The following is a 15478-nucleotide window of genomic DNA, read 5'->3' as shown; positions in this document are numbered from 1 at the left end:
GAAGGTGCGCAAGAGGACGGCGTACCAGATCAAGAAACAGATCAAGGCAGGGGAAAGACCCACTGATGGAAGATTGAGTTCACGACATCCGGGCGATGGACCACTTGTGGCCGTGGAACGACCTGCTGAGATGGTCCGCCAACTCGTTCTGTACTCCAGGGAAGTCTGATGCTTGCAGGTGTATTGAGTGTTCTACACAGAAGTCCCACAGCATGAGGGCTTCCTGGCACAGAGGAGAGGAGCGTGCAACCTCTTCCCCTCTCCCCCCCGTTTGTTGATATAAAACATCGCCATGGTGTTACCTCTCATGACTGTTACACATCTCCCTGTTAGGTGGGCTCGGAAAGTCTGGCATGCGGACCATCTCAGCAGTTCGTTCCATGGCCACAAGTGGTCCATCGCCCGGACGTTGTGAATCTTCTATCAGTGGGTCTTTCCCCAGATAGACCTTTTCGCCACGTGATAAGAACATAAGAACGGCCGTACCGGGTCAGACCAAAGGTCCATCTAGCCCAGTATCCTGTCTACCGACAGTGGCCAATGCCAGGTGCCCCAGAGGGAGTGGACCAACAGGCAATGATTAAGTGATCTCTCTCCTGCCATCCATCTCCATCCTCTGACAAACAGAGGCTAGGGACACCATTCCTTACCCATCCTGGCTAATAGCCATTAATGGACTTAACCACCATGAATTTATCCAGTTCTCTTTTAAACGCTGTTATAGTCCTAGCCTTCACAACCTCCTCAGGTAAGAAGTTCCACAAGTTGACTGTGTGCTGCGTGAAGAAGAACTTCCTTGTATTTGTTTTAAACCTGCCGCCTATTAATTTCATTTGGTGACCCCTAGTTCTTGTATTATGGGAATACGTAAATATCTTTTCCTTATCCTCTTCCTCCACATCACTCATGATTTTATATACCTCTGTCATATCCCCTCTTAGTCTCCTCTTTTCCAAGCTGAAGAGTCCTAGCCTCTTTAATCTCTCCTCATATGGGACCCGTTCCAAACCCCCAATCATTTTAATTGCCCTTTTCTGAACCTTTTCTAGTGCCAGTATATCTTTTTTGAGATGAGGAGACCACATCTGTACGCAGTATTCAAGATGTGGGTGTACCATTGATTTATATAAGAGCAATAATATATTCTCAGTCTTATTCTCTATCCCCTTTTTAATGATTCCTAACATCCTGTTTGCTTTTTTGACCGTCTCTGCACACTGCGCGGACATCTTCAGAGAACTATCCATGATGACTCCAAGATCTTTCTCCTGACTTCTTGTAGCTAAATTAGCCCCCATCATATTGTATGTATAGTTGGGGTTATTTTTTCCAATGTGCATTACTTTACATTTATCCACATTATATTTCATTTGCCATTTTGTTGTCCAATCACTTAGTTTTGTGAGATCTTTTTTGTGGAGGAGGGATAGCTCAGTGGTTTGAGCATTGGCCTGCTAAACCCAGGGTTGTGAGTTCAATCCTTGAGGGGGCCACTTGGGGATCTGGGGCAAAAATCAGTACTTGGTCCTGCTAGTGAAGGCAGGGGGCTGGACTCGATGACCTTTCAAGGTCCCTTCCAGTTCTGGGAGATGGGATATCTCCATTAATTTCTAATTTCTAAGTTCTTCACAGTCTGCTTTGGTCTTAACTATCTTGAGCAGTTTAGTATCATCTGCAAACTTTGCCACCTCACTGTTTACCCCTTTCTCCAGATCATTTATAAATAAGTTGAATAAGATTGGTCCGAGGACTGACCCTTGGGGAACACCACTAGTTACCCCTCTCCATTCTGAGAATTTACCATTAATTCCTACCCTTTGTTCCCTGTCTTTTAACCAGTTCTCAATCCATGAAAGGACCTTCTCTTTTATCCCTTGACAACTTAATTTACATAAGAGCCTTTGGTGACGGACCTTGTCAAAGGCTTTCTGGAAATCTAAGTACACTATGTCCACTGGATCCCCCTTGTCCACATGTTTGTTGACCCTTTCAAAGAACTCTAATAGATTAGTAAGAAACAATTTCCCTTTACAGAAACCATGTTGACTATTGCTCAACAGTTTGTTTTTCTATGTGACTGACAATTTTATTCTTAACAAATGTTTTGACTAATTTGCCCGGTACCGACGTTAGACTTACCGGTCTGTAATTGCCGGGATCACCTCTAGAGCCCTTTTTAAATATTGGCGTTACATTAGCTAACTTCCAGTCATTGGGTACAGAAGCTGATTTAAAGGACAGATTACAAACCTTAGTTAATAGTTCCGCAACTTCACATTCGAGTTTTTTCAGAACTCGTGGGTGAATGCCGTCTGGTCCAGGTGACTTGTTAATGTTAAGTTTATCAATTAATTCCAAAACCTCCTCTAGTGACACTTCAATCTGTGACAGTTCCTCAGATTTGTCACCTACAAAAGCCGGCTCAGGTTTGGGAATCTCCATAACATCCTCAGCCGTGAAGACTGAAGCAAAGAATCTATTTAGTTTCTCCGCAATGACTTTATCGTCTTTAAGCGTTCTTTTTGTATCTTGATCATCAAAGGGCCCCACTGGTTGTTTAGCAGGCTTCCTGCTTCTGATATACTTAAAAACATTTTGTTATTACCTTTGGGGCTTTTGGCTAGCCGTTCTTCAAACTCTTCTTTGGCTTTTTTTATTACATTCTTGCACTTAATTTGGCAGTGTTTATGCTCCTTTCTATTTGCCTCACTAGGATTTGACTTCCGCTTTTTAAAGGAAGTCTTTTTATCTCTCACTGCTTCTTTTACATGGTTGTTAAGCCCCGGTGGCTCTTTTTTAGTTCTTTTACTGTTTCTTAATTTGGGGTATACATTAAAGTTGGGCCTCTATTATGGTGTCTTTAAAAAGCGCCCATGCAGCTTGCAGGGATTTCACTTTAGTCATGTCAAGGCTGTATCCCCACTTTGAACTTTAGGGTACAAATGTAGGGGCCTGCATGAAAACTTCTAAGCTTAACTACCAGCTTAGCTCTGGTTCCGCTGCCACCATTTCCAATGGATTCCCTCCCTGGGAAGCCTTGAAAAACCTTCACCAATTCCCTGGTGAATACAGATCCAAACCCCTTGGATCTTAAAACAAGGAGAAATTAACCATCCCCCCTCCTTCCTCCCACCAATTCCTGGTGAATACTTTAGTCACTGTACTTTTTAACTTCTGTTTAACTAACCCCCTCATTTTTGCATAGTTCCCCCTTTTGAAATTAAATGCCACAGTGTTGGGCTGTTGAGATGTTCTTCCCACCACAGAGATGTTGAATGCTATTGTATTATGGTCACTATTTCCAAGCGGTCCTGTTATAGTTACCTCTTGGACCAGCTCCTGCGCTCCACTCAGGACTAAATCTAGAGTTGCCTCTCCCCTTGTGGGTTCCCGTACCAGCTGCTCCATGAAGCAGTCATTTAAAATATCGAGAAATTTTATCTCTGTATTTCATCCTGAAGTGAAATGTTCCCAGTCAATATGGAGATAATTGAAATCCCCCACTATTATTGGGTTCTTAATTTTGATAGCCTCTCTAATTTCCCTTAGCATTTCATCATCACTATCACTGTCCTGGTCAGGTGGTCTTTAATAGATCCCTAATGTTGTATTCTTATTAGAGCATGAAATTTCTATCCATAGAGATTCTATGGAACATGTGGATTCACTTAAGATTTTTACTTCATTTGATTCTACATTTTCTTTCACATATAGTGCCACTCCCCCCCCCTTCCCCGCACGACCTGTTCTGTCCTTCCGATATAGTTTGTACCCTGGAATGATTGTGTCCCATTGATTGCTCTCAGTCCACCAGGTTTCTGTGATGCCTATTATATCAATATCCTCCTTTATCACGAGGCACTCTAGTTCACCCATCTTATTATTTAGACTTCTAGCATTTGTGTACAAGCACTTTAAAAACTTGTCACTGTTTATTTGTCTGCCCTTTTCTGATGTGTCCGATTCTTTATGTGAATGTTTATCTTCTGATCTGGCCCTTACATTATCCTCCTCCATCCTCTGCTCCTGACTATAACCTGGAGATTCTCTATCATTAGACTCTCCCCTAAGAGAAGTCTCTGTCCGATCCACATGCTCCTCTGCAGCAGTCGGCTTTCCCCCATCTCCTAGTTTAAAAACTGCTCTACAACCTTTTTAATGTTTAGTGCCAACAGTCTGGTTCCACTTTGGTTTAGGTGGAGCCCATCTCTCCCGTATAGGCTCCCCCCATCCCAAAAGTTTCCCCAGTTCCTAATGAATGTAAACCCTTCCTCTCTACACCATCGTCTCATCCACGCATTGAGACTCTGAAGCTCTGCCTGCCTACCTGGCCCTGCGCATGGAACTGGGAGCATTTCTGAGAATGCCACCATAGAGGTCCTGGATTTCAGTCTCTTCCCTAGCAGCCTAAATTTGGCCTCCAGGACATCTCTCCTACCCTTCCCTATGTCGTTGGTACCTACATGTAACTAACACCTGCCTTTTCCTAGCAACTGTAGTTCCCTCCCCCGATGCAACAGGAAGTGTCAGCAGTTTTCTACCCTAAGCCACACTTGAGCGGCAGAGAGCAAAGGCTTCACTCACTGGATGTCCGCAGAGCACTAGCCTTCTACATTGAGAGAACGAAAGTCCGTCCAGGTATTCATTGCAATGGCAGACAGAATGAAAGGTCTTCCTGTCTCTTTTCAATGGATTTCGTCGTGGATCAAGTCCTGCATCTCTGAGTGCTACAGCCTGGCAGGGGTGCCTTCTCCTTCGATCACTGAGCACTCCACCAAGGCTCAGGCCTCTTCAACGGCATTCCTGGTGCAGGTTCCCAGCCAGGAAATCTGCAGAGCAGTGATGTGGTCCTCCATACACACTGTCACCACGCATGACACAATCACCCAGCATGCCAAGAGACGATGCGGCCTTTGGAAGAGCAGTGCTCCAATCAGTGGACGACTCCCGACCCCACCTCTTGAACCTGGGCTTGTGAGTCACCTGATTGGAATTGACATGAAAAGCACTCGAAGAGAGAACGGTTACTCACCTTCTCGAAACTGTTCTTCGAGATGTGGTGTTCTTGTTCATGTCCATTGCAATACTCACCCTCCTATTCCTCTAGCAGCTAGAATACCCCTGGTTGGGGCTCTAGGGTGTGTCAGTGTAGATTTGTTCCTGTGCTTCTTTTGGGAGTTTCTTGAGCCACACCATCTAGGACTCGTTCACCTGCACATCTACCAATGTGATATATGCCATCATTTGCCAGCAATGCCCCTCTGCCATGTACATTGGCCAAATCGGACAGTCTCTACGCAAAAGAATAAATGGACATCAGGAATCATAACAATCAAAAATCAGTAGGAGAACACTTCAGTCTCTCTGGTCACTCAATAACAGACCTAAAAGTGGCAATTCTTCAACAAAAAACCTTCAAAAACAGACTCCAACATGAAGCTGCAGAACTGGAATTAATTTGCAAACTGGATACCATCAGATTAGGCCTGAATAAAGACTGGGAGTGGTTGGGTCATTACCAAACCTAAACTTAATTTCCCCAATACTAATTTCTCCCTACTGTTACTCACACCTTCTTGTCAACTGTCTGTAATGGGCCACTCTCTTATCACTTCAAAAGTTATTATTCCTTCCTTGGTATTCTGCTGTTAATTGATTTATCTCATTAGACTGACCTCACACTTGGTAAAGCAACCCCCATCCTTCCATGTACTTATACCTGCTCCTGTATTTTTTTCACTTCATGCTTCTGATGAAATGGGCTCTAGCCCACAAAAGCTTGTGCCCAAATAAATTTATTAGTCTCTAAGGTGCCACAAGGACTCCTCGTTGTTTTTATTTTGTTCAGAGTTATGAACAACCTCCATTCCCGAGGTGTTTGTAACTCTGAGGTTCTACTGTATTCAACAAGCAGTTTATACACTATACTACACTACATTCCCGTTTAGCCGAATGACCTGGGGGACATTCCCAACTTTTGGATAAATGGAAGTGCTATTAATTAACATGGGGAATGCGCTCTGGATTCAGATAACTATCAGCTTATCAGATAGAGGGAATTCAGAGAACTGGAATTATATGGGTGTGTGTGTATGTATGTATATAAAAAAATATTTTCTTTTGATGAAGCCATCAAGCTAGTCTGCAGGTGGAATCCTTGCAAGAGCAGCTGAACCTAGTGTCCAGGCAGAGAGATGAAACTGTGCTACAGCTTACCATGTCACAGGATCAGGTGAAACAGTATGCACTGTCACTGGCCAACCTGCAGATGGTACTAGAGCAATTCCAGCAGGGTAAGTTGCATCAAAAATCTTAAAGAAAAGATTGCAATGAAAATTTTCAGTCAGTATATTAGTTGTGATTTGGTGCATTGTTTTTAATTTTGGCAATCACCAATTGCATTCAAGTAGATTTTAATTTCAAAATCTCAATTTTACCTTTAATACACTTAGGGTGAAATTCTGGCCACATTGAAGTCAATGGTGAAAATCCCGTTGACTTCAGTGAGTCCAGAATTTCACTGTTAGCGGTGCTGTATTTGGATTTCCATACTTAAGGTTGTACTGCTATACATCACAAAACCTAGAGGATTAGAAAGTGTGAACTAATTGTGTGATTTTTTTTTTCCCCTTTTAGAGGAGAAAGCCATGTATTCAGCAGAACTAGAAAAACACCAAAAACAGACTGCAGAATGGAAAAAAAAAGCTGAAAAGCTAGAAGGGAGGGTTGAGTCTTTACAGGTTGGCTGAGAAGATTTTTAAATTACTGTATTAAATAATCCCAATTGTTGGATTTTAAATACATTATTACACAAGAATATATTAGATAACACTGTTTATAAGTCATTAGTAAAATTTTTGACTGGTGGAAGGGAGGAAAAAAGGAGGGCAAGTTAGTCAATAAGATGAAATTGTGCTGATTATCCATTTTCCTTGGATGTTTACAGTCCAAGTATTTAAAATAAGAGTGATTAAATTCTTTGAGTCTGAAATACTTTATTTTTGTCATGACAATAGATTATTGTGATAGTGACTTTCCTCTCCTTACAGGAAAGTTTAGAGGAAGCAAATGCTGCCTTGGATGCAGCATCAAGGCTGACTGAGCAGTTGGATCTCAAAGAGGAGCAAATTGAGGACCTTAGGAAACAAGGTAAACAAGTTGATTTTTTTTCTAAAAGTGTGCAAGAAATTGAGATGGTGTGGTACTCTGGAAAAGTTAGCAAAGGTGTGAACTAGTAACTTCTTTGAGTGTTGGTCCCTATGTATATTTCACTCTGGGATACAAACATTCTCCATGCATCTGGGACTGGAAGAATCTTGTCCATTGGTGCATACCTGCTCCCTTGCTTTCTTGTGATTCAAACCACAGGCATAAGGGGCAGTGCAGACCAACCATCTTTCCATTTCCTCCTTACTGCCATATGATCTGTGGACCCTCCAGTGTCAAGAGCTGATCCTTCTCTTCATTCTGTAAATATTCAAAATAACATAAAGTTTTGTGGGGTTTTATAGACTTTCTGCTGGCCAGTATTAGTTTTATTAGTCTAGTTAGCTGTTAGTTAGAATCCCATCCCAACCCCTCCAGTATGCTCCTAAATCCCATACTGGGAAGGCTGGATTATGCCCAGGATACCAGGCTTCAAAAACTGTGTTTCCTGTCCTTTGCTCCTTTTCAGTCAGTGACAACCAGTTAACGATGCCTTTATTGCCTCAAGGAAGCATAGCTCCACTAAGTTCAGTCTCTGCCACTCAGATAGTCCCAGACTAGGGGGACTCCTTGTACATCAGCCTTTTTAATGAAAAGATGGATGATTCCTTGCACTTGTTAAAGGAAACCCAAGGCAGCCCTCAGCTCCCAGTATGCACACCAATCCGGTAAAGATGATTTCATAAGCAGCCATGCAAACATATGCCCTTTCCACACCTTTTATTATTAGTGTTTGTATGAGCCACCTTGCAAACGGCAAAAGGTGCAATGATCTAGATTCGCTGCTCCTTCTACATCAGCTGCATCTACTCAACCTCGCCCCCTGCTCAAAAAATATTTTTGACAGGACACTCAGGAGCTGTGAACTGATGTTGATGCCATATCCACCCGATTCCAAGGTTCACTTTGGTAGTCACCTAGCCCAGTTTTCCCACAATTGGAAAATAACAAAAGACAGATGGGTGCTGGATATTATCTCTCCCAGCTATACCGTTAAATTTATCTCTCCATCCCATTCAAAACCCTGTTTCCTATCCCTCTTCAGGGATCACTATCACAAGGGGACTCTCCTGCGGGAGATTGTTTCCTGTCATAGGAGAAAGACTATCGAGAGGATGCCACCTCAGCATCAGAGAAAAGGATTCTATTTGAAATATTTTGTGGTCCCCAAGAAGAAGAATCTGGCATCACTTCATAGAATCATAGAATATCAGGGTTGGAAGGGACCTCAGGAGGTCATCTAGTCCAACCCCCTGCTCAAAGCAGGACCAGTCCCCAACTAAATCATCCCAGCCAGGGCTTTGACAAGCCTGACCTTAAAAACCTCTAAGGAAGGAGATTCCACCACCTCCCTAGGTAACCCATTCCAGTGCTTCACCACCCTCCTGAGGTCCCTTCCAACCCTGATATTCTATGATTCTACGAAGTGATGTCGTTTGCCAGATTCCATTTCCGTTGCCTACAAGCTTGTCTCTGAACAGTATATATACCCTCAAGGTGAAGGCTTCGCTGACATGGTGGAAAGACCCTCCATGTGTATGCATAAAGAAACACAAAATGATAATTACAGATACTCCCTTTCATATAGATGATCACAGAGCACAAGGCACTTGAACACCTTGGGAAACTAGAATGCACATAAATCTCCTGGACTAAGAACAGTCTGAAGCTTGCATGGCATTCTTACCACTCATATAATCCTGATATAGCCTGATAATGTCAGACAAAATTATGACAATGTTCTACATAAACAACCAGAGGGGGCAAAATCCACCCACCATACATAGTAGCGGTCAACTTATGGAATTGGTGTATTGGGAACCACATTATGCTGTCATTGTATCTACTTGGTGCCCACAATTCACTGGCAGACAGCCTCACCAGACATTTTGCCACTGATGATGAATGGGGACTACATGACTCAATGGTGAACAACATCTTCACTTAGAGGGGATCCCCTTCTTGAGATGTTTGCATCCCAGGTGAGAAGGAAGAGTGACGCATTCTGTTCCAAGAGACTTCAGGGACGCAGCTCTGAAGGAAATGCTCTCCTGTTGTCCTGGACAGGCCACCTGAGGTATGCCTTTCCTCCCATTCTGCTATTACCTCAGGTTCTGTGTCAGAGCGCTAGTCATTCTCATTGCTCTCAAATGGCCCAGGCAATTGAAAGCTATTCATTCTTTCACTCACCTGGTGACATCAAAGGTCTGATTAGAACCCTCCCACCAGTGATGAAACCAATCCCACAGTGGGAACTCGTCTTCGTATTCTCAACATTGACTAGGCCAGGGGTAATCAATTATTTTTAGTCAAGGTCCAAATTTATTGGTCAAGGTATAGTCAAGGTCCAGATTCCTGAGAAAATAATACAAAAATAATAACAATAATGATAAGTAAATAAAAAGATTTTGTGTTCCATTCAAAAGCATCTAGCAGTCTGGATTTGGCCCATGGTCTACCTATTGACTACCCCTGGACTAGGCCATTTGAGCTGTTAGCCATGTCCCACTTGTCCATAAAAGTTGCCTTCCTGGTTGCCCATCACTTCTGCCAGAAGAGTAGGTGAACTCAGGGCCCTGATGGCTGATCCACCATATGCAGTAGTTCACAAAGACAGTCTCGTTATGACTGCACATAAAATTCACCCCTAAAGTAGTTTCAGACTTCTGCATAAATCAGGTGATACACTTAGCTGTGGGTTTTTTCTGAAGCCTCATATCACCAATGAAGAGAGCAGACTTCATTCCCTCGACGTGAGACGTGCATTAGCATTTTACCTGCAATGAATAAAAATGATCAGAATGCCATCTAGATTATTTGTTTCTATAGCAGAATGAACAAGAGGGCAAACTTTATTCTCTCAAAGAATCCCTAAGTGCATCTTGGGTTGTATCTCCCTTCCTACAAAAGCAGCCTCAGTAGTAATTTCATGAGGAGTCCTTACTTACATTTGCAAAGCAGCAATGTGGCGCTCTAGCTATACTTTCATGATGTACCACACCCTCTTCAAGCCTCCACAGATGATTAATCCTTTGAGGTGGCAAACCTACAATCCTAAACTGCTTGCAGCTTTGCACCCTCTTCCTACCTCAGTATTGCTTGTGAATCATACACAGCGGAATATAACAGGGATGAGCACTCGAAGAAGAAAAGGAAGTTATCTTATTGTCACTGGAGTTCTTTGAGATCTGTGGTCCCTGTCTATGTTGCACAACCCGCCTTCCTTCCCCTCTTCTTCAGATCTTTAAACAATTTGTAGTAGAGAGAGAACCAGGGGTGGTTGGTCTGCACCATCCTTTATGGGGTTCACAAAATTAATTGCACCACGACCCACTTCTGATAACAAAAATTACTACATGACCCCAGGAGGCCAAAGCTTGAGCCCCACCACCCTGGGCAGAGGGGTGGGGGTGGCATAGCCAAAGCCCTACTGCTCCACGCAAAAGGGCCAAAGTCCAAGGGCTTCAGCCCCAGGCGAGGGGCCTGTAACCTGAGACCCACTACCCAGGGCTGAATCCCTCGGGCTTCGGCTCTGGGCAGCAGGGCTCGGGCTTTGGCTTCAGCCCCAGACCCCAGCAAGTCTAACACCAGCTTTGGTGACCCCATTAAAACAGGGTTGCGACCCACTTTGGGGTCCTGACCCACAGTTTGAGAACCACTGCCTTATATCGTTGTTACAAAGCACAAGGAGAGCAAAGACGTAGGCATAGACCAATGAACACTGCTTGCGAATTCTTCCAGTCCCAGGTGTGTAGCATGTATGCATATCCCACAGTAGAATACAGGTAGCAGCCACACATTGAGTTACAATAAGGTAACTTCCCTATTTTCCTCTTGTGAAGTAAAAGAACAGATTTGTGCCATCCTTGAAGATCTTTAATTTTTTCTTATAAACTGATGATTTGAAGGAAGTTTATTGTTCTTTTATTCGTGCTCTCCTATCAGGAGAAGCCGTTTGTATTCAGACTTCTTTCTAAGATACCTGTGCCCTTGAGTGAGTTTTGTCACCTTCTTTAAAAGCATGTTTCTAAGGTGCTCAGATATGATAGTGATGAGTGCCATAAAAATATCTTAACTGTAAATAGTTTCCATAATAAAATATGGGTATGCAAATAGAACTTGACTTATTTCCTCTCTCCTGGAGCTTCAACTTTTTCTTGTACGTTCACTGTTTTTCTGTTGTGTTTATAATCCCGGGTCTGTTTTTTTATCCTGTTTAAAAAATACTGTGTCTTTGATATAAATTGTATTTGGAAGTTTTGATCTGAATTAAATAGTTACAAAGTTAATAATAGCAGAAGAAAAACGAAAGGTAAATATAGAGACAAGAGAGAAAGATGTGCTCAGTTGAGATTTGAAATGAGATGAAGAGGCAATGAGGCAGAGAAGTAGAAGATGTTCCAGGTAGCAGAAGTTGCACCAACAGAGGTGAGATTGGATGGAGGGGCATTCAGAAAGGTAGTAATGGATATTAGAGTAGAAAAAGGATATGATGTGTTTATGGTTTGACATCTGTGTGGCAATAGGCAAAAAGCAATTTATATTCATACTTTCTGCTTGTTTTTTTTAATCTTCATAATAAAGCGTCAGATCACCTCACATACACCTATCTCCCACTGACATCAATGGGAGTTATGTGCCTATATCAGAGACTGTATTTTCAGATCTGATTTCACCTGTTTTGGAATGCAAGATTCTTGATTGCCCTATTGTTTAGAAAGATGTCTTGGACATATTCTTAGATTAAGTACTCTAAATGTTGATAAATGTTGTTATACTGTACTTTATTTTTAAGCAAAACTTGGCCAGACAGTGAAGGAGTTTGCCAGGAGAAACAATTTTGAAAAAGATAAATGGCTTTTGCTTTATGACTGCACTTAGACATGAATCGTATAATGAAGAGTTGTGTGGCTTTTTCTTTCATAAACAAGCTGGAGATTAATGATTCATAGTCATAAAGTTTTAACATTAAAACAATGTTAGGAAACCTTAAAAGGCACAGTAACATTTTAGTTTTCAGAGTAGCAGCCGTGTTAGTCTGTATCCTCAAAAAGAACAGGAGTACTTGTGGCACCTTAGAGACTAACGAATTTATTAGAGCATAAGCTTTCGTGGACTACAGCCCACTTCTTCGGATGCATAACATTTTAGTGAAAATGATCAATTCTAATTCTGCTTTTTCATATCTGTATCAGCACACTGTATGATACGGTCTCAAGTTCACAAAGTGAAAACTTAGTTGTGAAAATTTAGGTACACTTCTACCCCAATATAACGCGACCCGATATAACACGAATTTGGATAATATGCAGTAAAGCAGTGCTCCGGGAGGGGGGGGCTGCGCACTCCAGCGGATCAAAGCAAGTTCGATATAACGTGGTTTCACTTATAAAGAGGTAAGATTTTTTTTGGCTCCCGAGGACAGCGTTATATTGGGGTAGAGGTGTATTTAGATATGGCAAACAAACATCATTAAGGTTAGATTGCGAGAATATTAGTTTTAAAATAGATGCCTCTGATGCAATTCAAATAATGGCTATATGAAGAACTTTGGGTTCATTTTGTTTTTATTTTCTTGTTGAATTAATTGTTATTGCCATCAGAGTGATCTGATAGCATCAAACGTGCTAGCTGTCCTACACAACTCTGTCAGTATAACCCAGTCCTGACCTGTTATCCCTTCTACATTAGTCATGTTCCTTTCTTGAGGCAAGATTTACAGTTATGCCATTGCCTCAAGTTTTATGGTGGTTTTGTGGTCTGAACAAATACCCACAAATAATTAAGAGTACTGAACTTGTTAAATAATCCAGCCCAGTTTTAAACCTTTTTTTCCAGGCATGAGGGGATGTTCTGTACCTGTCTTGTTACCTTTTCCTTCTCTTCTCCCTTGCTCTCCTGACCATCCCTCCTTCTGCCCCTCTATCCAGGTGCCCTAGTCCAACCTGCTTTGCCATTACTGTACTTGCATGCCCAGCTTTCAACCTACCCAATCCACTCCTTGGATTCAGGCTTGATATGAGAGTCTGGGGGTAGGAAGAGAGCCAGAAGGTGTCCATGTTAATTAGTGCCTGAAGATGAGGGGATGGTAAAGGGTCACTTGTGCCCTGCAGTCACTAGCAGTTCTTGGGTTTTGCTCATTCTCTTTGCTCAAATTATTGGAAGATCCTTCTTCTTTTGAGTTTCCCTGGGGGAAGGAGCCCAGAGTGTCTCATCGCCCCCTGTAATGGTAGCTTCTGCTGTTGAGCAGCGAACATATTCATCTGATTCCTACGGCTCATTTTAAAACTTTGCTGGTGTTTTTATTTTTTTCTTCCTCATCTGCATTGACCAACTCATTCTTGTCCCTTAAAACAAACTTTTCATTTTAAAGCAAATGGATAGGAAAGCTTGGGGTCAGAGAGGAAGTAGGGGTGCAAAGTAATTTGCCAACTCTCAGCTATTTCAGCAACAATTCTCCAGAAAAGCTGTGACTCTTACTAGTTGATTGAATGATTGTTTACTCAAATTGCAGTTGTGTGTACACAAAACTTGGGCTCCTGTGGGCAAAGTTAGGGGTATTTCTCCAAGTCCACATATGACTTCTACAACGTAAATTAAATGTCAAGCTGCAACATGAACGTGCAGCTAGTTACCTTTTTTGGTTTGAATTGAACCATCTGTATAGCTTGATTTCAGTATAGTTGTTCCCTGTGAAACTCTCCCTGACCCCAAGGACCAAATTAAACCTTGGCGTAAGCAGACAAAACTCCCCCTCTTGTGAGAGGGTGTGCTCATGCCAGGGTGAACTTAGTCCCATAGTTTTGCATTTGGTGATTGTGGTGGTGGGAAGGTTGGTAGGTCTCAGTAGGTTTGAGCTTACAGGCAAGGTTGGGTCTTAGTATGGTTTCAAATGATAATGTGATATTTGCAGTGTTGTTTTAGCCATGTTGGTCCCAGGATATGAGAGAGACAAGGTAAATGAGGAAATATTCAAATCTCAGGAAGAGCTCTGTGTAACTCAAAAGCTTGTCTCTTCCACCCACAGAGGTTGTTCCAATTAAAGATACTACCTCACCCACCTTGTCTCGCTCAATGTGATATAAGCAGTTTAGTGTAAAAACTTGATGCATAAGGGAAACAACATTTTACTTGGTTAGAAGTATCTATTAAATAGTAGATTTTTATTTATTTTTTTCAGAAAAGGCTCTCTGTTTTTTAACATGTTGTTTATTCAAGAAAACATATGATGTCCTGTTGAAAATGGACCAAATACATTCCCAGACACAGCTTTGTTGGCCAAATCTTTTGAAGAATTTCTTATGGATTTTTTTGGCAGGAGAACTGATATTTAATGGGAAAATATAAGACATACCAGATGCAGTTTTTTGAATTGCCATAAATGGTTAACAAATTATTGGAGACTGTCAGAAATGTCTCGTTTACAGCAATCCATACTGAATTTTGGCTCAGGTCTCTTCTGCTGTGCACTCTTTTCATACCCATGAAATAAATGATTAAATTGTATTCAACTGTGAAATTATACTTGTGATGTCACAATACTTTAGAAGGAAATGTATTTCTGAGATGTGGACTGATTATAAAACAGTTTATTCACTCTACAAATGAGTGTAGATATGTAATAGCCATTAAATTGACCCTTATTAAACTTATGATGGAATATAGCTATTAAGGTGACCCTTAGTGAGCTCATGATAGAATAAATGTTTTGGCAAAAGTAGAATAATATATTTAGCAATAATATTTTCACTTTAAAATGTATTGGTAATGTTTGTATTGACTATGAGGAATAAGTTTTGAGATGAACAGTTGAAAAATAGTGTAGTCTAAAGCAACACCATTAAGTTGAAATCTGGTCAATTAAAAAAAAGGGGGGGGGGGAGCTGTTAAAAGGTAATTTCAGATATTACATCTGCTCCTGAGTTTCCTTGTCAATTTTTTGTTTTTGTAATCACATTTTCCATTTTTTTTTAAATGATTTTCTCTTCCCTGTTGCTCTCTGAAAAACCTACACAACATACCATGTCAGCTAACTCATATGGCCCCCAGAGCTGTCAGAAATTTTAAGAAAAGCTTTCTTTAAACTTTGGTCTTGTGGAAACCCACATATTAAGTTATTTTATATAAATTATGCTTCTTTATATCTTTAAAACCTTGATTTTTAAAAGCACACCCTTTAATGTCTAGCATTTGCAAAAATTTGGAATTTGCAAGTGTGTGTTTGTATTTAAGCAGCCATTCTCTGGCACGTTGTGCATCAGGATGGTTCTCT

General features: G+C 41.5%; 1 protein-coding gene across 1 annotated transcript in view; it reads left to right on the top strand.

Annotated features, from left to right (window-relative positions):
• The window catches only part of TRIP11 (thyroid hormone receptor interactor 11), a 79127-nt gene that overhangs the window by 52414 nt on the left and 11235 nt on the right, over positions 1-15478 (top strand). The window contains exons 13-15 of the mRNA XM_054026749.1: positions 6130-6293; positions 6637-6740; positions 7050-7149. Coding sequence (XP_053882724.1) covers positions 6130-6293; positions 6637-6740; positions 7050-7149 — 368 coding nt within the window. The remainder of the gene's footprint in view (positions 1-6129; positions 6294-6636; positions 6741-7049; positions 7150-15478) is intronic.

This window comes from Malaclemys terrapin, chromosome 4 (assembly GCF_027887155.1).
Source record: "Malaclemys terrapin pileata isolate rMalTer1 chromosome 4, rMalTer1.hap1, whole genome shotgun sequence".
Lineage (NCBI taxonomy): Eukaryota > Metazoa > Chordata > Testudines > Emydidae > Malaclemys > Malaclemys terrapin.
This window is presented reverse-complemented; position numbering and strand designations above follow the sequence as displayed.